Here is a 24,506-nt window from a genome sequence, read left to right on the forward strand (position 1 = left end):
GGTACCCTCAGAGGTATGAAAACCCCAGTCTGCTTTTGGCTTAGCCGTCATGATTTAGAATATAAGTCTCCATGCTCTGCTTTGAAAATGTTATCCTGGTGGTTATTTTGTACCATTAAAAAAAAATTCTGCTTTTGGTTCACAGAACCAGCCAACACAATGGGACAGTACTCCTTATACTGTTCCAGTTAAAACCACAGTCCTCAATAATAACACAGCCATGTATCTATACCTGGGAATCAGTATGTGCACACATCTGTATATATGTATTCATACATGGATATATAAAAATTCTAGTTGGACACACATTGGAAATGGTAACAACTCATCCATATGGTTGGTGTTGAGGAATTTGTTACCTGCTGTACTCTTTCTTACTGGTAACACCATTCTGCGTGGGGAATAAAGTACAAGCCCAAACAGTAATACTGACAGAATTTGGAATTATGATACAGTGGAGCCTTCACGTAATTCTTTGTTGAAGAAGTTAGGGCCTAAATGTTAAGGCTTATTGTTATTCTGAGTTGATAATCTCTGCCTTGCTTTAATAATTTTTCCTCATGCCTGGGTAGCCCGCGAGTTGCACAATAATCACTCACACAGCTTTGTAATCAATGCCCAAAGTAATAGGATTCCTCTGGCCACCGGCAATTAATAAATTTGTGTCTTTTTTAAAACACTAGCAAGTCGGGCCTGAAATACGACTGACTGGCTCTCCTCATTTGCATATTTATTGCAGTGGAAAAATTCTTACCAGATGATTGATGCTGAGCCTGCCTCTTGAATTCCAAGCAGCACATTATTATGAAATGAAAAATGCTGGCCATACAGTTGATTAAAGTTGAAGACAGTGGAATCGGTGTTTTTTAAGATTGTGGGAGAATTAAAGGCATATTTTAATAGATGTTGACAAGAAGTGAACTAACAAAAGCAAAGCAAAGGATTTGCTTGAAAAGATTTAATCAAACGTCTTTCTTGGGGGATTAATTGCCGGGGATGACTAGTGCAAGTGGCAGGCTTGTGTGGATTTGAATGAAAAGTATTGTTCTCAGGCCAATATATTGTGTGTCATTTTGACCTATAGTTTAGCTCTAGTTCTAGAGTTACTTTTGAAGGAGAAAAAAAAAATGCCCTTGTAATATGTACATTCTAGTTCAATATATTTATCTGGGGGTAATAGGGATGTGGCATTTTATTGTACATAAATAATTGTATGTTTGCATATTATTTTAAAAATAACAGTATAGATATTTAAAAACTGATAAGGTAAGCTTTATTTTACTTTATATATTCACTCTTCCCATTCCACCTCCACCGCCTTACCAAAGTTTTACGTATTGGGTTATAATCTAATGAATGAACTGTGCACCCATGTCCAAACTTATTCTCTGCCTACAATTTTGTTTTTGTTGGACAGCCTAGATGAATCAGGGGGAAAAATAAAGCTGTTAGGTGAAAATGGTTTTTAGATTGGTGACATTTTCTATATAGAATGCTTGCATATGGGTAGCATGCAAATGAATACTTAATATAGGACTGTGAGTACTAGCTCAGCCCTAGTGCTATAGATCAGTACAAGCAGAGCTTAAGAATTTTCACCATGTGAAATGATGATTTTTATGCTAATATTCTTTCCATCTTTATAATATTAAAACTTTTTTAAATACCTTAATATATAAAAAAACATTTGTTATTTTTTTGTGAGATAAACAGGCAAAGGATTATCTGTGTTTTATAGATGAGAAAATTGAGACTCAAAGAGATTACATTGGTCCACTCAGTCTATAAAATGACTAGTTAGTGATAATGTCAGTTAGAATGTGGGGTTCCTGACCCTTAGTAAAGCACTCTTTCTATTTACTATCTGCTTGGAAAATTATTCCTAAAGCTGGTGCCTAGATGCTTAGGTTGAATCTTGGTAACACGGTGAGGCATATGTTCTTCTTGCTCTCTTCTGGAAATTGACCATAGAGGGCAAAATAAACATATATCTTTGACAGTCTCTATTTTTGTTGTTGTTTGTTTTTTTTTTTGGTATACTTGCCAAGAAGAAGAGAGAAGAAAGTATATGCATCTTTGCTGCTTTTAAAAACTTACTAACTGTAACAGTAATGGATAAAAAATTAGAAGTGAATTAGAAACTGTTGATTCCATTCTCTTTATAATTTATAGGGTTGAACAAACAGAATTCAGCACTATATGAATGATAAAGAGGGTTTGTCTTGGTTTTGTCTGGGAAGAATTCACTGTTAGATTTGAGCCTCCCAGAGAGAGTCTTTCCTCACTCTTGTCAGTTGTGGCTTTGAGGAGGCCTACCACGTCCAGCAAAGGATTGCTCCTTGTCTCCTCAGGTTTTACATAAAATCTTACTAGGAGGAAATGTGGCCCTGATATTGCAAAGAAATGAGGATTGGGTTCTTTCTTCTAAATCTCTTTACAGGAAGTTGTCCGTTGTCCATGTGTTGGCCACTAGTGACTTTACTTTGATAAACTTTTTTTTTTGGTGTGGTTAGAAGCACAGAATTGCAGATTTCATCTCTGGTAGGTCTCTTGACACTTTGATGCATGGTGGTGCTATCCCTGAATGGAGCTTAAATACTTCAGGGCTACTTTCTGACTGGGTGAAGGGGTGTATAAAATGAGAACATATGAGAGAGTATTAACAGAAAGGCACACTTTGATTTACTGATATTGGCTCTCTGCTTTCTTGTTGGATTGATAGGCTGTCTAATATATCTGCAATGGATTTTTAAAAACTGACTTGAACAAAATAAAAGGGCTTGTATAGCTATTTGAGAGTGGCCCTTAAAGTACTAGGCTTTCATTGGATGTTTTCACAATTCTTGGTTATGTTACATGTTAGAGTCAAATTATGACTTGCTTGTTGGGGGCAAGCAGCTATAAACATTATGGACTGCTCTGCAGCTTCTTCCCTGCATGGTTCTTCATTTCATATTTTAGAACATGACACATGGTACCTAGTGGAAGTAAGGGACAGGCACTTGCCTTTTCTGTTCTTTTAAATTTTTTATTGTGGCAAAAAAAATGCATTATAAAATTTACCTTACTAATCATTTCTAAGTGTACAGTTCAATAGTGTTAAGTATATTTACATTGTTGTACAACCAGTTTCTAGAACCTTTTCATCTTGCAAAGCTAAAAATCTTTACACTTCATTAAAACAACAACTCACTATTTCCCTCTGCCCCAACATCTGGAAACTACTCTTCAATATTCTGTTTGTATGAACTTGACTACTCTACGTACCTTATATAAGTGGAATGATATAGTATTTGTTGTTTTGTGACTGTCTTATTTCATTTAGCATAGTGTCCTCAAGGTTCATCCATATTGTAGCATGTGTCAGAATTTCCTTATTTTTAAAGGCTGAATAATATTCCCTTTTCCCCCTGTTCTTTTTGACTGAATTCAAGATTGAGGGATTGTAGATTATTTTGTCCAGGATGGTAGAATTATTTATTATACTCTGGTCTTGGGATTTTTTAAAGTGTTTATTTAATTGTGGTAAAATATACATGACATAAAATTTACCATTTTAACCGTTTTTCAGTGTACAGTTCAGTACCATTATGTACATTCACATTGTTATGCAACCATCACCATTATCCATCTCTAGAACTTTTTCATAATCTCAAATTGAAACTGTATCCATTAAACAATAAGTCCTCATTCCCCCTTCCCTTCAACCCCTGGCAAGCACCATTCTACTTTCTATGAATGTGACTGTTTTAGGTACCTCATGTAAGTGGAATCATACAGTATATGCCCTTTTGCCACTGGCTTATTTCACTTAGCATAATATTTTCAAAGTTGAGTCTTGGGAATTTTAGAAACTAGTGTGCAAATGTAAAATTGATTTGTGGTTTCACTTTGGAAAACATGGGCCCTGTCTCTTAAGATACAGACATTTCTAGAAAAGAAGTTATAAAATAGTGGTTAATACATAGAATTTGGATGAGATGACAATTCTCCATTTTCATGGGCTTTCTTCCAAGTATAAGTGTCTTTTCTATTTTCTTAATGTTCTTGCTACAATATATACTTTAGAACCTTAGCTACTTGGAATATCTCTTAACAATTCTCGGGTCTTTTCACAGATGACCATTTGTGGTAACCTAATATTTGTAATTATCATTTGTATTCTTTGTTCTACTCATTCCTTTTAAAATTTCCCATATATATTTACATAATTTGTGTTGTTCTACTTATACACTTAGCACATTTAGACTGACTGATTTTAGGCTTTAAAATTGTTACATCTTTGTCCTATTTTTCCTTCTGGCCTGTGTTATCATCTTGTTTATACTTAATCCATTTCTTGAAAGCCGACAGAACAAAGAATAATGCTGTATTTTTTCTTCATGAGTATAAGTTGTTTCCATATTTGGTGAACATTTTGTTTTGTTGTTTTTTAAGAGACAGAGCAATAGATTTGGAATTTTGGTTTGGAACACAAGGCTTTTTGGATTTTTTGGGTAATATTATGTACTGCAGATGTTCCCAAGTGGTACGGATATACACTGATTATAAAAGGATTAGAATACAGAATTTAGAAAAGCTGTGACCAAGGGTCTTATTTTAAACAAGGAAGTATTTATGTAGTCTTATATGCAGAGTATTTGAAGGGATACAACGTAGTTATTGGGTTATTGATTTCCTTCTGACCAATCTGAGAAGGCTGTCTCACAAGGTTAGCTTGTTTAACTCAGGTGTTGGTGTACCATTGATGAAACAAGTTGGAGTGTAAATAGTATCATTCATTCTGGGCCGGGTAGAAGCAGAAATGATAGAACAAGACTTATAAAAATCACTTAAGCTGAAGTTAGTGTGGATTGTAAAACAAAAATGAATGTAGGGGTTGCTAAATGAAAGTAGGGTTACTTGTGAGAAGACTGCAGTTATTTAAGGGGAAAAGGGAAGGAGCGATAGAAGCGTGGCCAGAGATAACTATTAGTGTGAAAAATATACAATTTTAATCAATTAAATGTATAGAATAAGGGCACCAAAATGTCAGTGATCTATGAAAACACATTAAACAGAGAAGAGAAAAATCAGACCAGGAAGTATTAGGAAGAAAAAGGTTCTGTTTCTGAAATGGTATATATGAAGGAGTGATGGGGCATCCATGTGAAGATTTTCTTGGAGTTGCTGGAAATGTGAAAGTTTGAGCTTGGGAGAGATGTCAGAGTGCTATCAACACATAAGTAGTGATGACCATTGTCATTAGCCACTTTAGTAGGACTAGGCTGATAAAGAAGGTAAGAGTTCACTTCTCAGAGGGCCAGTTTTTATTCTGAAAGTGCTTAGCCATAGACTATATACTGAATCCTGATGAACTTCTTTACAAATGCATCCTGTTGGCTATGAGGAGAGCCAGGTAAGAACATATTTTTGAAAAACAGAATTCGCAAAAGGAAATAATAACAATGCCTTCCTCTTCAGGTTGTTGTTCTTAGTCCCTGCATACCCTGTGCCTGCCCCCACTCTTAACCCTGAGCCAGAGCTGCTCAGGAGCCATGATAATTGTTCCTTCTCTGTGCTTTATTTCCCAGGTCACAAGGCACTTAAAGCATTGTTGAGGTCATTGGTAGGTCTTCAGGAAGAGCTGCTCTTCCAGTACCCCGACACTAGGTACCTAGTAGATGGGACAAAGCCCAAAGCAGAAAGGTAAGGAGGAATGCAGCTGTGGAGTTGCTTGTTTTCTTTTCATCTGAATAGTGAACCATCATTTATGAAAAAGAAAGCTAAGTCCTTTCCATGCAGATACCAGACTTAAATGTTAGTAAAATAGAGCCACTTATATTTACCTGCTCTTTTGGCCAGGATAGCACAAGAATTGGGAATTAAGTTTTGAATTTTTATACTTAGCTGTGCCTCATTCTCTTTGTGACTTCAGCAAAAGACTTGCCTTCTCTTTAGAGCTATTGAAATTAGTAGATGAAAGCACATTTTAATGTCAATGCTTAATTAATGTTTATGAAGCACTTTGTGCCCATACCATGGAATCTCTGGTCACAACCATCTTCTTTTCACTGAGGGAAGAAGCAGTTATTTTGAAGGGTGGAAAATTTCAGGAAACAGTAGAATAAACCCCTTTCTTGATTGAAATGATCACATTCAGTGAAGCATCTCCCTGCCCCTTTGTTTGAGCCTGCTGTGTATGGTACCTGCTTACTGCTTTCCCTTTTGTTTATCCTTTGCTTCATTCTTTTCTATGGAATTGGAGGGATAAGTAGTAAACTCACATTTATTGAGTACCTACTGTGTGTTCGGGTCTGTAATCCAGTGAATGTAATTGGCTATATAATTGGAGGTTGTATTACTTTCTTATGGCAGTTGCGCATAATATTGGGGCTTAATGCTGGTTCTGTTGCCTACCCCTTTATGAGTTTTCTTCACATTCATCTTCTCTTCATCTGGCTCACTAATATTATTCAGTTGTCTTGAACAGTTGGTTATAGGGAGGCGTTTGTTTTTATTGATTTGGGGATTAAGGTCATAAAAGTATGATTATATGTTTTAACTTTTGAAGACCCTCTTGTAACCAGTATAGGATTGGTTCATATGCATTTCTAATAATGTTTTTGCAATCTCATGTAATTTTATGATTTGCTTACCTTTTAAGAAATATTTTGAAATCAGTTATATTTATTTGAAAAGTTAAATGAGGTTTTGATTGACCTCATGAACATTCTTTTCAAACAAAATAAAATCCATCACATCTGTGGTTCTATTTAACATGTAGACAAAATAGGGAAGGCCTAAATACTCTCAACTACATGCAAGTCTAGCTTTTTATGTGGGTAATGTTTATTTATATTGGACTCATTATTCTTCCTGGTTTTCTAGTGAGGAGGAGATTTCAAGTGAAGATGAAGAGCTGGTAGGAGAGAAGAAGAAGCAGAAAAGGGCCCCACGAAAGAGGAAGCTGGAGATGGATGACTATCCTGGCTTTATGGCAAAGCGTTTTGCTGACTTCACAGTTTACAGGAACCGCACACTTCAGAAGTGGCATGATAAAACCAAACTGGCTTCTGGAAAACTGGGGAAGGCAAGTGTGTGTGTGTGCACATGTGTGAGTAACATGCTGTGGCAACCTGAAGCAGTTCTAAGAAATTGGATCTACAGCTCGTTTGTATGGATGATGTCACTGTGGTATACAGTCATTCTGTAGAAAAAAATTTACTGAATTCCTACCATTGGGGTTTATACCATTCAGACTTGTGATTTTAACTTTATTAGAAAGAATATTTTATTCTAGAAATTGTGGCCTTGTAAGTGTTCAAGTGTTGGAAATACAAATAAAGAAGTTGATGTTAAACAATTATTATTAAAAGAACAGATGTTAAACAAATATTATTAAAGGAGCAGGAGTTAAACTCTGGGTGTAGGAAAGTAATACAATCTATTAGCCACTTTTTTTTTTCTGAGAACAATTATAGCCATTCACAAACTCAGTCTTTAACAGAAAGTCTCTTTTGAAAGAAGGGTTGTCTATTTCTCTGCTGACACAGAAAGATAGAGAAACCAATGTAGCTGCCTTCAGCACAGACTTTCTGCATTATCTGACACTGGTTAATGTTGTTGCAGGGTTTTGGTGCCTTTGAACGCTCAATCTTGACTCAGATTGATCATATTCTAATGGACAAAGAAAGATTACTTCGAAGGACACAGACCAAGCGTTCTAGTTACCAAGTTCTTGGCAAACCCGAGCCAGCAGCGCAGCCTGTCCCGGAGACTTTGCCAGGGCAACCGGTAAGAACTCTGTGATGCATGCAGGATGATTATGGGGACAGTTTCTGTGAGGCTAATTAACTGAAAAATCTGATCACCTCCTTGTAGGTATTACTCTTGATATGAAAAATTAATGAAAGAAAGTGGGAAAAACACGACTAGATTGTTAAAGAAATGTGTGTTTTTTAAAAATGGTTTTAAAATTTGGAGCTATTCTTAACATGTGTGTAGTCTTATCTTAATTTTGAAGTTGATATGAGTCTGGTAATGGAAGCATTTGTAACCCAAATTTTAAAATTAATTTTTAAAGCAATTTCTTTAGAAATGTCAGTATTGAAGCAAGTGTGTTCTTTAGGCTTTATATTGGATGTTTGGCTACTCCAGAAAAGGATCCAAAATTGGAATAGTCAGATTCTTTTGTTGAAAGGAAACTCTTTTATTTATAGTAGAAATATATATTTAATACTTTCTTAAGTTCAGAAGAATTTTAAATGAAAAGAAAAATTCCCCCTAGTCTGAACATTTTACTCCTCAGATTTAACCAATGTTCATAGTTGTAACATGCTTTTGGGTTATTTTCCATTCATATATATATATATTTCTCTGCTGACACAGAAAGATATGTACATAGCAACATACATAAATATACATATTTAAAATGTGGTTGCCTTTTCTTTTAAACTAAATTACATCAATATGTATGTGTATATCCTATCTAATAATAGACAAATATGCAAATTGACCGCACCTTCGCCACGCCCACCAGCCAAGCCACACCCACCAACCAATCAGGACAAATATGCAAATTACCCCAACAAAGATGGCGGCTAATTTGCATATCAAGACAACGTAGAAAGAAGCCAAGAGCTGCAGAAGGGAGCAAAGCTTCAGAGAAGCAAGCAAGCGGGGGAGGGGAGGAGAAGGGAGGAGCGGAGGCGGGGCCACGGGAGAAGGAAGTTGAGCAGGCGGGGCCGGGGGAGAAGGGGCGGGGCCGGGGGAGAAGGGAGGAGCGGAGGCGGGGCCAGGGGAGAAGGAAGGAGAGCGGGCTGGCAGAGAAGGCGGGGCGGGGGAGAAGGGAGGAGCGGAGGCGGGGCCGGGGGAGAAGGAAGGAGAGCGGGCTGGCGGAGAAGGCGGGGCGGGGGAGAAGGGAGGAGCGGAGGCGGGGCCAGGGGAGAAGGAAGGAGAGTGGGCTGGCGGAGAAGGCGGGGTGGGGGAGAAGGGAGGAGCGGAGGCGGGGCCAGGGGAGCAGGAAGGAGAGTGGGCTGGCGGAGAAGTTAGAAAAGCAGGGGGGCTGGTGGAGAACGTGGAGAACGCGGGGCGGGGGACAAGGGAGGAGAGCAGGCAGGGCTGGGTAGAGTGCAGCAGGAAACCCTATTGCAGGATTTTTCCTGCAACGGGAACGCTAGTAAATACATAAAATGTTATATTTATAAAATCTTACAATTTTTTAAATTTAATATATCCCAGATATTTTTCCATATCATTACATAGAGATCTACCTCATTTTTCCTAATGGCTAGAGTATTCTATTGTATGGATGTGTACTATAATTTATTCAAACAGTGGATATTTTTGTTATCTAAAATTTTAAAACAGTGCTATAGTAAATATTCCTGAGCATTTATATTTTTGTATTTGTGTGAACATATGGATAGATTTCTTGAGTTGGAAATACTAAATCAAAGAGAATATGCATTTTAAACCCCTATGAATGCTGCCGAATTGCCTCCAAAAAGGCTGTAATTTCCAATCCCACCAGCTGTGTTTTCCAGTGCTGAGTGTTGCCAGTTTTAGAGTTGAAAAATGGTGTCTTTTCATTTAAATTTGCATATGTGTGTGTGTGTATGTGTGTGTGTATATATATATATATATATATATATATATATATATATATATATATAATTAGAATGAAGTTAAACATATTTTCAAATGATTTTTTTACTATTTGGGGTTCTTATTCTGTCAAGTTCCTGTTTATGTTTTTGCCCATTTTTCAATTGGATTGTTCTTTAATTTTAAGAGCTCTTTATATCTTAAGGAAAACAGTGCTTTGAATGTTTATAGTACTACATTACTTAGATAACCTAATGGTATTCACTTTTTCTTCTTATTGATATAGGAGATCCTTCCTCAGGCTCCTGCCAATGCCCACCTGAAGGACTTGGATGAAGAAATCTTTGATGATGATGATTTTTACCACCAGGTATGATTTTTACACTCTTTTCTTTTGTTGCAAATCAGGTTTTAGCATTTTAAAACAGCTGATCGACTTCTCTGACCAAAAGGTTTGGGGATAGAGTTACACAGGGAGTTAAAACTTCTGTGTTCAGAATTAACTTACTGTGTAGTTCTGGATCTGTTGCTTTTCTTTTGTCTTATATTTTTCTTTTTGAAATGAAAATAGCTATAGCTTCTTTGTTAGTTGTTACAGATTGTGAATTATCTGTAAAACAGTTTCAACTTTGAATCAGGTCTATTCTTTCTTAACTGATTTTGATAATGTTAATGGAGGATTTTTTGTCAGTTATTTGGTTTTTGTCCTATCTATAATTCTATAATAATAAAAGGGTAATATGCTAATTAGACCAGACATCCTTCCGGATGAAGCCGGGGCCGGAGGGAAGCCCGAGTCCCTGGTGCCGGAGGGAAACCGGTGCCACCAGCCGGGGGAAGGAAGGCCTACTCTTGCACGAATTTTCATGCATCGGGCCTCTATTTACTATTATATCAGAATATGGAGCTAAAGGGCTGGGATCTCAGAATTCTTTAATTGTACTTCTGGTTCTCTTACTTATTAAGTCTTAAGTCTCTTGTCTTTAATTTATTTTTGTGCCTGTTCAAATCAGTTAAGTATGTATTGAGATTGCTACTGTTGATTATAATAATACTAGAGGCTTGGTGCATGATTTCGTGCGCAGGTGGGGTCCCTAGGCCTGGCCAGCTATCAGGGCCGATCGGGGCCGTCTCACCCAGTCCCGATCGGGGCCAGGTCGTTTGGGGCCTGCCGGCTGGGGGCAAGGGACAGGGAGAGGGACCGCGGGAGGTTGGCCAGCCACAGGAGGTTGGCTGTGAGAGCTTACTGACCATCAGGGGGCAGCTCCTTTGTTGAGCGTCTGCCCCCTGGTGGTCAGTGCACGTCATAGTGACTGGTCGACCGGTCATTTCAGTCAGTTCAGTCTTTGGTCATAACGGTCGCTTAGGCTTTTATATATATACTAGGGGCCCGGTGCACGATATTCGTGCACTGGGGTTGGGGGTCCCTCAGCCCAACCTGCCCCCTCTCACATACTGGGTGCCCTCAGGGGATGTCCTACTGATGGCTTAGGCCCGTGCCCCACGCTCCTTTGTGGGAGGCAACCGGGCTGATCAGGGGAAGGCAGCAGCCCCATCACCCCGCTGCTGCAGCCACTACCAGTCACCACAGCCACCAAGGTGTTTTCATCAACACGGACTTCAGTCCCTTCACCAAGAAAAAATGACAACTTTCTTTAGGCATTTTCAAGATGTGTCTTTCATAGGATATGCATTTTTTTTTTAATCCTCACCTGAGGGTATGTTCCCATTGATTTTTAGAGTGTGGATGAAAGAGGGAGAGACAGAGAGAAACATCAATGTGAGAGGGACACTTTGATTGGTTGCCTCCTGTATGAGCCCTGACCATGGGCGCCAGGCTGGGGGGCATGCAGGGACCCCTGGGCCGCACGCAGCGGTGGCCGCCAAGGGTCTCCACACACCCCAGAGGCCAGCAGCCAGCCCCCCATCATGTGCGCCAGGCTGGGGACGTGGACCCAAACTGCCTCTTGATGCTGGAGCATTCCCAAGCGGCTGGGGGCACTATTGTGACAGGGGATGTTTCTGCCCCGCCCCCAGCCCCTTGGCTCCTGCACCTATAGGCTCAAAGTGGCCAGGGGGTGTTCTGGGACCCCTGCCACTCAGGACCTAAGCAAGGGGCCTACAGGCTCGGACTGGCCTGGGTCCTGAGGATGTTTGCGGGACCCAGCCCCTTGGCGCCTGCACCCTTGGGCTCCAAGTGGCCAGGGGGCATTCTGGGACCCTGCCGCTCAGGACCTAAGTGTGGGCCTACAGGCTCTGATCGGCCTGGGTCCAGAGGATGTTTATGGGACCCAGGCCGCTCAGGACCTAAGCGCAGGCCTACAGGATCTGAGCGGCTTGGGTCTGGAGGATGTTTCCCAGACCCCAGACCCCTGCAAGTGTTTGGGGGCGGGAACCTTCCCACCCCGCCAAGGCTCCCAGTGGCCAGGGGGCATTCTGGGGCCCCCCGCCACTCAGGACCTAAGTGATCCGCCTGGGTCCGGAGGATGTTTATGGGACCCAGGCCGCTCAGGACCTAAGCGCAGGCCTACAGGATCTGAGCGGCTTGGGTCTGAAGGATGTTTCCCAGACCCCAGACTACTGCAAGTGTTTGGGGGCGGGAATGTTCTCGCCCCGCCAAGGCTCCCATTGGCCAGGGGGCGTTCTGGGGCCCCTGCCGCTCAGGACCTAAGCGAGGGCCTACAGGCTCTGAGCGGCTTAGGTCCCAGACCCCAGACTGCTGCAAGTGTTTGGGGGCGGGAATGTTCCCGCCCGCCAAGGCTCCCAGTGGCCAGGGGGTGTTCTGGGCCCCTGCCGCTCAGGACCTAAGCGCGGGCCTACAGGCTCTGATCGGCCTGGGTCCGGAGGATGTTTACGGGACCCAGGCTGCTCAGCGCCCGCATATGCAAATTAACCGCCATCTTGTTCGCTCTGATTGGCTGTGGGCGTAGCGAAGGTGCGGTCAATTTGTATGTTTGCCTATTATTAGGTTAGATAGATATATAGGTTGTAGTGCTTTGCAGACAGAAAGCATTGGTAGAAGTTGAAATGTGGTTTCATTCTCAATATCTCTTCACAAACATCCCCCAATTCTTTCCCTGACATCATACCTCTTAACATGCTGCTCTTTTTAACCCTTTGCACTCGCTTGCTTTTTTCTGGATTCCTTTATTCTAATGCTAACCGTGTCGAGTCACACTCGACATCCGAGTGCAAAAGGTTAATGATGTTAGTGAATGTTGAGCTAGACTAAACATTTGAACTATTCTAAAGAACTAAGATAATTTCTTATAATCCTGGGTCTCTTGATTAGTAATATTTCTTAATGAAATGTGCTTTAGGATGTATCCTTTCTAACTCCAGAGAATTGAGGAGGTTGCTCAGCAGTGATATATCAGTTTTTGTTGAATCATTATTTATCAAGATAATTTTTTTCTCTGCTAAATTTTTAGTGTTTTAATTTTTGCAAAGATTTTGCAGTTGCTTGTTGAAGGTTTAACCATGATGACTGTATTATGTACATGGACTATGAAGGAAGGAACTTAGGAAAATTGCACTGTGAACCCAGTAGAACAAGTGATTCTTTATTGCAGATACCTTTGGTTTTGTCCTAAAAAGAGAAAGAAACTTTCTATTAATCTTTTTATTCACTCTGTGTTGTTCAATAAAATTATTACCATAGTGAGTCTTAAAAGTAATGAGAGGAAAGAGGATTGGTGGAGCCTCAAGTGTTCCTAGTCAGAGGTCCTGATTCCTTTTTCCGTTTCTTCTCTTATTATATCCATTTGTCAGAAGAGTAGGGAACTCTATTTTGTTCTAGAATGTCAAAGGAAATACCTGATATAGGATATTAATGGTGTATAGTTGTATGAGATCATGGGAGACAATCAAAAATGTTTCAGTCTTCATTATTTGAAGTGTACATTATTCAATGGAGAGTATATAATAAATTAAATAGCCTTAATAAAATAAACTGAAATTATGGAAAGAATTGCTTCTACTGGCAATCCCTAGCCTGAAAGATTTAAAAAAATTATTTTTTGGCCTGGAGGTCTTTTTAAAAAGAAATAGCATTACTTGATTGGCCCTTCATCCCAATTAATAATTTTAACTTCGGTAAATTCTGATTTCAGAGTTATGACTACTCACATCTTAGCTTTTCCCCTTGCCGGTTAATTGGGGTGCTGGGGTTAATCTAAATTAAAACTTAAACTAATAGAGGTCAGCAAGGCAGCTGAAACACCTGAGTGAAACAAATGGGACTGCCAGGCGCAACTTTATCTTGGCTGTTTCCCAAGAGGGAAGTGGCAGCAAATTGGAGTTGTTTCAGCCTTCTGTAAAGGTGAATGATGGGTGACACTTGTTAATGTACAGTATCTCCGGAAGCATTCCAGATTGCTTTGCTGCTGTACCAACTGCTGCCATCCATGCACAGTCAGTAGGAACTGGACCGGTTGCCAACATCTGGCAGCACAGCAAGGAATGGGTGCAAGTCTTGAAACCCCGCAGATTCTAAATATGGCGCTTAGAACTGTGCAGGCTTTAATCACTTACCACTGTTTGGCAGCAGGCTACGACAGCTTATCCTAGCCTCGTACATCACATCCCGACATCTGCTGAGCCTCAAGGCAGCTGCACATTCATTTTCTTTTCTTGCCTTTTCTTTTTGCCTCCTATTCCTCTCCTTTCCACTTTCCCCCTCCTCCCTTCAGTTTTCCTCCCCCTCCCCAATATGCTTCTTGGGAGAGATGATCTGTAAAGATTACTGCTTCATTGTGTACAAGTAATTGTGGTGATGCCAGGCCCTTGACAGACACAACGTAGCACCTGTTCTGCTGACCTGGTTAATTTCTTCTGTTGAGTGGGATTTGCCAGAGATTGGAGCTGAAGCCAATTCGATGATAAGGCTAAAGAAAATGGCTGTATGTTTTCTGTCACCTCCCAATTAAATTGGCTTCATAAAGTGCTTTCCTTTATTTGTCAGGGTAGTAAGCCTGAGCTAAGTGTTGCATTCAGAAGTGGTACAATGTATTACAATGGGCTTGTGAGTTTTCATTTGCGTGGGGTTTTTTTGTGGTCATATGGAAAAGCTGGGTGGTGAATATAATACATTTCACCTTTTTGTTTTTTTTAAACCATACTTGAAGCCAGACTCTTTGTGTCCATGTTTTGTAAGGAAGAGATTATAGCCACATTGAATTTTAATGTTTCATTGTAGGGGTTTAAAGGCTTACTTGGTTAATTCAGGTGTCACGAGGCTTGTAAATGCCCTAACTACTGAGAACAATGTTTGGGGTCAGAACACCCAAAACACACACACTCACTCACTCTCTTTGTTTTATAATGGGTCTTAAGTTACTACAACCTTAAAATATGTCTGTGTTACTTACTTAATAAAGGTACAAACATATATATCTGAAGAATATCAGCATTTCAATTACATCATTTTTGAGGTGAAAAGAACCTTATAAGAAACTGATTCCCTGAAAAGTTAAGTAACTTCATATAAACTTATACAGTAAATGGCAACTCTAGTACTTTTTATATATATATATATATATATATATATATATATATATATATATATATATATTATTGATTTTTTTACAGAGAGGAAGAGAGAGGGATAGAGAGTCAGAAACATCGATGAGAGAGAAACATCGACCAGCTGCCTCCTGCACACCCCCCACTGGGGATGTGCCCGCAACCAAGGTACATGCCCTTGACCGGAATCGAACCTGGGACCCTCCAGTCCGCAGGCTGACGCTCTATCCACTGAGCCAAACCGGTTTCGGCGCAACTCTAGTACTTGATCTCAAGACTTCTTGGACCAAGTCCTGTTCTTTCCATACCTTTATTTCTTAAATATTTCATCCTCGAGTCATAAAAAGACTTCACTATAGTATTACTTTTCAATGTGTGAATAAATAAGCTTCATTTCCTTAGACCTGGAAGAAATATTATGTGTTAGAAAGTAATGTCTTTTCCTTAAAACGTAAATGATTTATTGAACTCTTACTTCTTAACAATTCTAATAAAAAAATTAGCTTTATAGTTGTGTTACTGGTTTGTTTGGGAACCTGATTGCTGAAAGCTTGAAGTATACCTGGTGGTGAAGCTTTTATCAGGGAAACTGTTCACCTGCTACAAGCAGTGCTGTTACTCTCAAGTGGAGTTAGTTTGCATTTGGCCTATTTCTTGTCAGAGCTCATCCCAGAAGACGATTTCACAAAATGTGAAGGTTGTAAATGGCCGTGAACGATGAGCCATTCAGAAATATTTTCAACATCTATTTTTCATTTTCATGATCTTATTTGCTACTTTTTAACATTAACTTTTTAAAAGATGTGTTGTCTAGATGACTTTAAGGTTTTTCTTTATTTTATTTTTTAAGCCATCGGTTGATCTTTGACTTGATCAGCCTGATTTGAGTTCTTAAAGAATTGAGGAAGGGCTAATGTTTACTGAACAGTAGTTGTGTGCCAGCCCCTGGACTAATTAGATAGGTACTTGGCCTACATCTTTATTTAATCCTCACAAGATTTCCATATTGAGAAATGGCTGTATTTAGCTGTAACCTATGGAAAGTGACTGGTTTTATTCTTCTCAGAGCCAAGACTTCAAACTAGTTTCTTGTCACCTCATGAAGTATTTTGTTCTGAAAGGCCTAATTGAGCTTAGATATTGACAGATCGATACCTGGATATCTAAGAGTTCATTAGGGTTTTGTATGTTGCTTCTAGCTGTGTTTAGTTTTGATCTGGTTTGTCCTGTCACTTTGAATTTAACCAGGAGTGTCTGGAGAAAGGCATAATAGATTTTGCGCTTTTGATGATCACTTTGATGGGTTAAATTTCTCCCTTTATTTGCCATCAGGACATGTCTATAACTGACCTTGCCACACATTGGATTTTTGTATCCAGGACATTTGATAATACCATAAAGAAGTAATTACTGATTCGGTGAACTATTAAAAGTTGATAATGTTAAGAAAAAGAGAAGAGGTAAGCTTTCTGAGAAGATGGTTTACCTTAATTAAATTGGTGAGTGATTAATATGGACAGTTAATGTGGTTGGTGGCTTTAATTATATGCATTTAGATCTTAGTGTGAATAAGAGATGTCTGAAGCCATTTCTCTGGTTAATGCTAATACAATGGGACATTCTTACTTTTGGCATGTATCTTGCCAGTGGTTCAGTTGATGGTTAATAATATGTTTTCAGTTTTATCTGAACCTGCTCCTTTTAATTAGTTGTTGGAAAATAGATACCTGTGTTCAGGATAGTATTTCATTTTAAGTTTTACTTTAAAATGTTGCTATTATTTGAAATGTGTTTCTTAAAAGTTTGGTAAAACTTATTACACATAGGCCTTTATGGCGATTTTAGAGAAGACATTCAAATAAAGTACATAAATTAGAAAATTGCAATTCTGGTTAAAGATATAGCAGAGAATCAGTCAAGTTTCTTGAGGTATAGTAAAGGTGTTAAAAAACAAAACAAACCAAATACTAATGTCCAAGTAAATCCCAGTTTTAATAATTACAAGATTATTTTGCAACCATGTGTACAAATTTTGAGATACATTCTGCTTTCTGTGCTGCCATTGCCTGTCTGTCCATGTTTAGCCCCAAATACGACATCAGTATTGACATTTGTTTGCTAGTGTGGGCTCACTATTGTGGAGAATGCACAGACAAGAGGCCAAAAGCCACATTTTAAATGAAGGTCCGACCGAAATTTCATGAAAGCAGCATCAAGGGAAGGTACAGATGAATGGCCCTCATTTCTTTCAGTTTCCTTGCTTTAATAAACATCAGAGCATGATTTCAGTACTACTACTTCATTTAACAAAGGTAAAACTTCAGAACAGAGACTAAAACAGTACACTTTAGGAGCCAGCTGGGAAAGAGATAAGAATTGGCTTAGAACTATTGAAGAAACATTTCAAGCACAAATGGTCATGGGAGTTTACCAGACAAACATATGGCCAAAATTGTCTTTTCTATGCTAATAAGCACAATGTCAGCTGGCTGACTGTAAATTAAACACAGGATTCCAGCAGCATTTTAGAATTTGGCACTCCCCAAGAAATGGGGAACACTACCAGTTCACTAAAGTAGTCATGGTGTCTTCTTATTAAATCATAGTCAATGTATAGCTTCTTTAAAGTAAGTTTAGGGACAAGTTTTAGCATAGAAAGGGGAAGTTTATAAGCATTTTTGTAAAGGAATGTGTACTGTGGATGAAGAATAGAACATAACTGCATTAAAGTTAGATAGCATCCTTGAAGACCATCAAGTCCAAACTAAAAGACAGTTTGTCTTTTTACCAACAAGCCTAGAGAAGATAAATGACTAGTGTAGGATCACTCCACTTAGTGAGTTAGGACATTAAAGCCCAGGTGTTCTTGCTCCCAGTTTGATTTTTGCTGCCTTTTGACCTTGCATGTATAAAAATCCGCATGAGAGTTTCCTTTTCAGATTAATATCTGTTTAGGAAATTAGAGATCCAGTGTATCCATTTGCACTCTGACAAGTCACATGTATCACTTTTGTGCAATTATGAAATTCATTCAATTAACATTTATTATACTAGATGATAGGCTTATAAAGACTAATAAGACAAAATCAATGCCCAAGGAATTTGTGTCATCTAACAAGAGTAAGGTTCTCTGCAATTTTGTGTAGCCATCTAGCTCCTCTTTAAGAGTATGGCTTTATTAAAATTTAAGTGGAGAAGATAAGTGGTGAAAGAGAGCAATCAGGTCCTTGATATAAAAACATACATGCAGTTCTCTAGTGTACTATCACAAATATGCTTCAAACGTTTATTAGCATACTGGTATTTCCCTCAACATACACCTGATCTAATTCCTAACGTCATTTTTTCATAACCTGTAATGACCCCTAAGAGATGCTTTTAGATATAAGTTGGGTTAATATAAATTCTCTATTTTTAAAGAATATAGTCACTGGTAGAAGCCAGATTGAGATATCCACTGAAACTTATTTCAGGTTAGAAAAGACTTCCAGTATTTGAGGGTTCATTTGCTATGGCCTGCTTTTTTGTGTATTTCTGAAATCTTTTATGTTAAAGGAGAAGAAAGGCCTTCAGATTTTTTTCTTCCTTCCATTAATTCATTCAACAAATATTTGCGTACTTACTATGTGTTTATTGAATGACTACTATTCTAAGCTGTTTAATGCAGTAGCCACTAGCCACATGTAGCTATTTAAATTTAATTAAAATAGAATAAAGTTAAAATTTCAGCTCTGAGTCAGTTATACTAGCCACATTTCAAGTGCTAAGTAGCCACATGTGCAAGTAGTGGCTACTGTGTTAAACGGTGCAAATATAGAATATTTCCATCATCACAGAAGTTTCTATTGGAGCTGTGTTAGGGGCTAGAACAAAGCAAAGTCATGTCCTCATGAGCTTTATCTGGCTTAGAAATAGGGTGAAATTGGGGAATACATTGTGACACTGCAGTAGAAAATAAAAAAACTGGCCCTGGCTGGTTTGGCTCGGTGGATAGAGCATCGGCCTTCGGACTGAAGGGTCTCAGGTTTGATTCCAGTCAAGGGCACATGCCCGGGTTGTAGGCCCAATCCCCAATGTGGGCCTGATCCCCAAATGGGAGGCGTGCAGGAGGCGGCTGATCGATGATTCTCTCTCATTATTGATGTTTCTATTTCTCTCTCTCCCTCTCCTTTCTCTCTGAAATCAATAAAAATATATTAAAAGGAAAAGAAAATGATAAAACTGAGTATAGGTGAAGGGAGTACTAGAGTAAAGATGGGATGGTTACTGTTTTTACATAGGATGTTCAGGGGATAAGGTGGTATTTGAACAGAGACCTAAAGGCAGTGAACAACAAAGGCATGCAGGTGTCTGGGGCAATAGTGTGGGGACAAAGGGGATGGTAAGTATAAAGGCTCTGAGGCACAGCAGAGGCTAGCATGCTTTAGGAAAATCAAGGAGGCTGGTGTCCCTGAGGCGGGCTAGGCAAGAAAGTGTGTGATAGGAGAAGAGATTAGAAAGGTAATGAATGGGGGGCGAGGTCCTGAAGAAACCTCTGTAAGACTTTTTGGTTTTAACTGTGACTGAGATGGGAGACCACTAGATTCAACACATCTCTATCAAAATCCAAGCTGCCTTTTTGTAGAAATTTACTAACTGATCAGTCCTAAAACTCATTTGGAAATGCAAGAGACCCAGAATAGTCAAAACAAACTTGAAAGGAACAGAGTTGGAGGATGCATACTTTTTAATTTCAAAACTGACTACAAAGCGCCTAATAATCAAGATATTGTTCTGGTATAAAGTTAGGCATATAGATCAATGGAATACAATTGAGACTTCAGAAATAAACCCTTATTTTTATGGTCAATTGATTTTCGACATGGGTGCCAAAACAATTCAGTGGAGGAAAGAATAGTCTTTTCAACAGATAGTGCTAAGCCAACTTGCTATCCACATGCAAAAGAATGAAATTAGAGCCCTCCCTTATACCTACACAAAAATTAACTCATAATGGATCATATACCTAAATATAAGAGCTAAAACTATAAAACTTTGAGAAGAAAAAAATAGGAGTAAATCTTTATGACCTTGGGGTAGGCAGTGGCTTCTTAGATGTTACAACAAAAGCACAGTGACAAAAAGCACACACACAACAGATAAATTTGGACTTCATTGAAATAAACTTTTATTCCGTAAAGTTATCATTAGGAAAGTGAAAAGACCCATAAAATGGAAGAAAATATTTGCAAATCATATATCTGATAAGGGACTGGTATTTAGAATATATATAGAACTCTTACAACTCAATAATAAAAGACAGATAGTAAAAAAAAAAAAAAAAAGGCAAAGAATCTGAATAAACATTTCTCCAAAAATATATTTAAATGATCAATAAGTGCAGGAAAAGCTGCTCAGTATCATTAGTCTTTAGGAAAATGCAAATCAAACTCAAAATGAATACCACTTTACACCACTAGGACAGCTATGACCAAAAAGAAATTTTAACAAGTGTTGGGGAGGATATGGAGAATTGGCAACCCTCTTACTTGATAGTGAGAATGTAATTTGGTACAGCCTCTGTGGAAAACAGTTTGGCAGTTCCTCAAACATTAAACATAGATTACCATCTGACTCAACAATTCCACTCTTAGGTGTATACCAAGAGAAATGAAAGTGTATATTCACACAAAAACTTACATGTGAATATTTGCAACATTATTCATAATAGCCACAAAGGAAACAACCCAAATGTCCTTCAACTGATAATTGAATAAACAAAACATGGTGTATCCATACAATAGAATATTATCCTATACTAGAAGCCCGGTGCACGAAATTCGTGCACGGCGGGGGGTTGTCCCTCAGCCCAGCCTGTACCCTCTCCAATCTGGGACTCCTGGAGGTATGTCCGACTGCCCGTTTAGGCCCGATCCTGGTGGGATCGGGCCTAAACGGGCAGTCGGCCATCCCTCTCACAATCCAGGACTGCTGGCTCCCAACTGCTTGCCTGCCTGCCTTCCTGATTGCCCCTAACCGCTTCTGCCTGCCAGCCTGATCACCCCCTAACCACTCCGCTGCCAGCCTGGTTGATGCTTAACTGCTCCCCTGCCAGCCTGTTTGCCCCCAACTTCCCTCCTCTGCCAGCCTGGTCACCCCTAACTGCCCTCTCCTGCAGGGTTGATCACCTCCAACTGCCCTCCCTTGCAAACCTGGTCCCTCTCAACTGCCCTCCCTTGTAAGCCGGGTGCCTCCAAACTGCCCTCCCCTGCTGGCCATCTTGTGGTGGCCATCTTGTGTCCACATGGGGGCAGGATCTTTGACCACATGGGGGCAGCTATATTGTGTGTTGCAGTGATGATCAATCTGTATATTACTCTTTTATTAGATAGGTTAGAGGCTTGGTGCACGGGTGGGGGCCAGCTGGTTTGCCCTGAAGGGTGTCACAGATAAGGGTGGGGGTTCCCTTGGGGTGTGGGGCGGCCTGAGCGAGGGGCCTGTGGTGGTTTGCAGGCCGGCCACGCCTCCTGGCAACCCAAGGGGAGGCCCTGGTATCTGGAATTTATTTTCCTTCTACAATTGAAACTTTGTAGCCTGGGGCAGCAGCCATTTCTGGGGCGGCAGCCATTTCTGTGGCAGTTAATTCACCTTCTACAATTGAAACTTTGTAGCCTTAAGCGGGTGAGCCCGGCCAGGGTGTGCGGAAAGCTTTGCTTCCCCTGTTGCTGCCGGCAACCCTGGCCTGCTCTCTCAAGCTCCATTCTGCTGCCATTTGTTTGAATTTGTTTACCTTCTATAATTGAAACTTTGTAGCTTGAGTGGAGGCTTAGGCCTGCAACGGCTATGGAAAGCTTGGCTTCCTCTGTTACCTAGGAAACCTTGCTCTCTGTGGCTGTAGCCATCTTGGATTGGGGTTAATTTGCATACTCGCCCTGATTGGCTGGTGGGTGTGGCTTGGCTGGTGGGCGTGGCTTATGTAGCGGAGTGATGGTTAATTTGCATATTACCATTTTATTAGAGAGGATAATAAAAGCCTAATATGCAAATTGTCCCCTTGGGCGGTCGTTGGACTGCTCGCTATGACGTGCGCTGACCACCAGGGGATGGGGCAGAACATGGCTGGCATCAGCGATGCAGCGCTGCCAGCGGGCAGCAGTGGATGTGGTGCTGCTGGGCCCCGATAAGAGCGGGACCGTGGTGGGATGGTGGAGCAGGTGAGTGGGCAGCACCAGGCCAAGGTGGGTGCGAGCGGGGCCCGATTGCCCCACCGATCGCCCTGCAGGCGGCAACCAGCAGGGGGGAGGGCAGGACTGCTGCCCAGCTTCCTGGCACTGAGGGAGCCTAGTGGGGGTGGGGGGAGCTTGGCCCTGAGTGGGGGTGGAGCAGGTGAGGGGCCAGCGCCAGGCCAAGGCAGGGTGCCAGGCGGGGCTACAGAGCTGCAAGGCTGGGGGCTCAAGCTGGGGCCCAATCTTCGCAAGCCACCCCAAGGGACCCCAAACCCACCCGTGCCCAAATTCGTGCACTGGTCCTCCAGTTTAGCCATAAAGAGAAATAAAGTACTCATACTTGCTACAATATGGATAAACCTTGGAAACATTATGTTAAGTAAAGAAGCTATTGACAAAAAGACCACATGTTATATGATTCTATTTATATGAAATGTCCAGGATAGATACATTTATAGAGACAAGAAGTTGATTAGTGGTTGCTTAGGGCTGGGGATGTTGGAGGTTATATGGAGGGTAACAGCTAATGGGTAATGGGTTTCTTTTGGGAGTGATGAGAATATTCTAAAATTGATTGTAGTGATGGTTACACAACTCTGAATATACAAAACCGTGAATCATGCGATTTAAATAGGTGAATTGCATGGTATGTGAATGATATCTAAATAAAGTTGTGTTTTTGTTTAAAGAAGAGAGTGACCTACTATGTTCAATGTTGCGGACAGATCATATAAGATAAGTACTGAGAATTGACCATTCATTTTAGTAACATGGAAGTTATTGGTGACCTTGACAAAAACTGTTTTGGTAGAGTAATGGAATGGGTTTTAAAAAAAGAATGGAAACAGAAATTGGAGACTGTGTCAGCAGCTCTCTATGAGATTTGCTATAAAGGGAATAGAGAAAATGGGGCAGCAGACGGAAGGTCAAGTGGAGGATCGGGAGAGTTTTTTTGTTTTGTTTTAAGATAGAAGATGTATTTTGTATGCTGTTTATATGCTGATGGAAATGGAGTAGAGAGGGAGAAATGGATGTCTCAGGAAAGAGGTGAGAATTGCTAGTGAGTACACAAGTAGAGAGGGGGTGGACTGACGGACAGTTCATCCATAGATATTGGAGGGAAGGCAGAGTATATGGGTAAAATTGCAAGTAGATAAGGGATGGGAGCATATGGAAGTTCTCATCTGAATCTGAGTGCTTTTATTTTATTTTACTTTATTTTAAGAATTTAAGAGGCTAAGAGTGAGAAGTGGCAAAATTTGAGAGAAGAGAGTGTGTGGCAAAGTCACCTGAGAGGGTGGGAGAATGAGTGGCTAAGGAACTGTAGAGAAATTGTCAGGTATCACTTACCCACAAAAGGTAGTGCTAACGAATTTAAAGTGAGACCAGTTCACATGATCTTGGCTTTTTCTTTAGCCAGTTCAGTTGTGTGGATGCAGGTTCTGAGATTTAAGATGGTTGGGGTTTTGCCAAGGAAGTACAGGTACATAATCTTTATGTGCAATTCTGAAATTTAAAAAGTTCTAAAAACTCTGTTTTTTGTTTGTTTTAGTTTGGCAAACCATTGTGTTGGCAATATCTGATCTGAGTGGCCAATATCTGATCTGAGTATCCCACTTAGTCAAGTATTCTGCTATAGAAATATTAATGTGTTTAACTTTGGGACACTGCCCCAGGCTCTGCTGGGGCATTTATTGTGTATCCTAAAAATTCTGAATTCTAAGACACATGGATCCCCAAGGGATTGTGGATCTGTCTGACAAAGGGACTACATGCAAGGGAGTTAAGGATGTATATCAGGAGTGATTATCCTGATGAACTGAGTTTGCATCCACCTGAGTAAGGAGGGAAATGAGCACATGAGGAGAGGAGCAGGGATGCTGAAAAGGTAGCAGGATCAATGCATTATTGATCCTGGTGGGACTGACGAATTATTGGAGTCTGAATGCTAGAAAGACAGGTTGAGGTTTGTTTCAGCTGGGCTTTTAGTCCTCAAAGGGACATAATTACATAATATAAGTTAGTACTACCCTTTCGGTTTCTTTCTTGTGAATCCTTTTTACTTAAATTGTCTCTAGTTCTGAATGACTTCTTTATTCTTTTAATACAAATGATGTATTGTATGGTGCCATTAAAAGAAACATTGCCAAAGGATGCCCAGAAATAGTCTTTGTTTGAGCTGGTGTCCCA

At 40.1% G+C, this 24,506-nt stretch overlaps 1 protein-coding gene across 1 annotated transcript in view; it reads left to right on the forward strand.

Moving 5' to 3' along the window:
• Positions 1-24,506, forward strand: part of AATF (apoptosis antagonizing transcription factor) — a 90,744-nt gene that overhangs the window by 27,195 nt on the left and 39,043 nt on the right. Inside the window, exons 5-8 of the mRNA XM_079798431.1 lie at positions 5,574-5,688; positions 6,871-7,072; positions 7,612-7,776; positions 9,875-9,958. Of these exons, the coding sequence (XP_079654557.1) occupies positions 5,574-5,688; positions 6,871-7,072; positions 7,612-7,776; positions 9,875-9,958 (566 nt within the window). The remainder of the gene's footprint in view (positions 1-5,573; positions 5,689-6,870; positions 7,073-7,611; positions 7,777-9,874; positions 9,959-24,506) is intronic.

The sequence above is a fragment of the Cnephaeus nilssonii genome, assembly GCF_951640355.1.
Source record: "Cnephaeus nilssonii genome assembly, chromosome: 19".
NCBI classification, from domain to species: Eukaryota; Metazoa; Chordata; class Mammalia; order Chiroptera; family Vespertilionidae; genus Cnephaeus; species Cnephaeus nilssonii.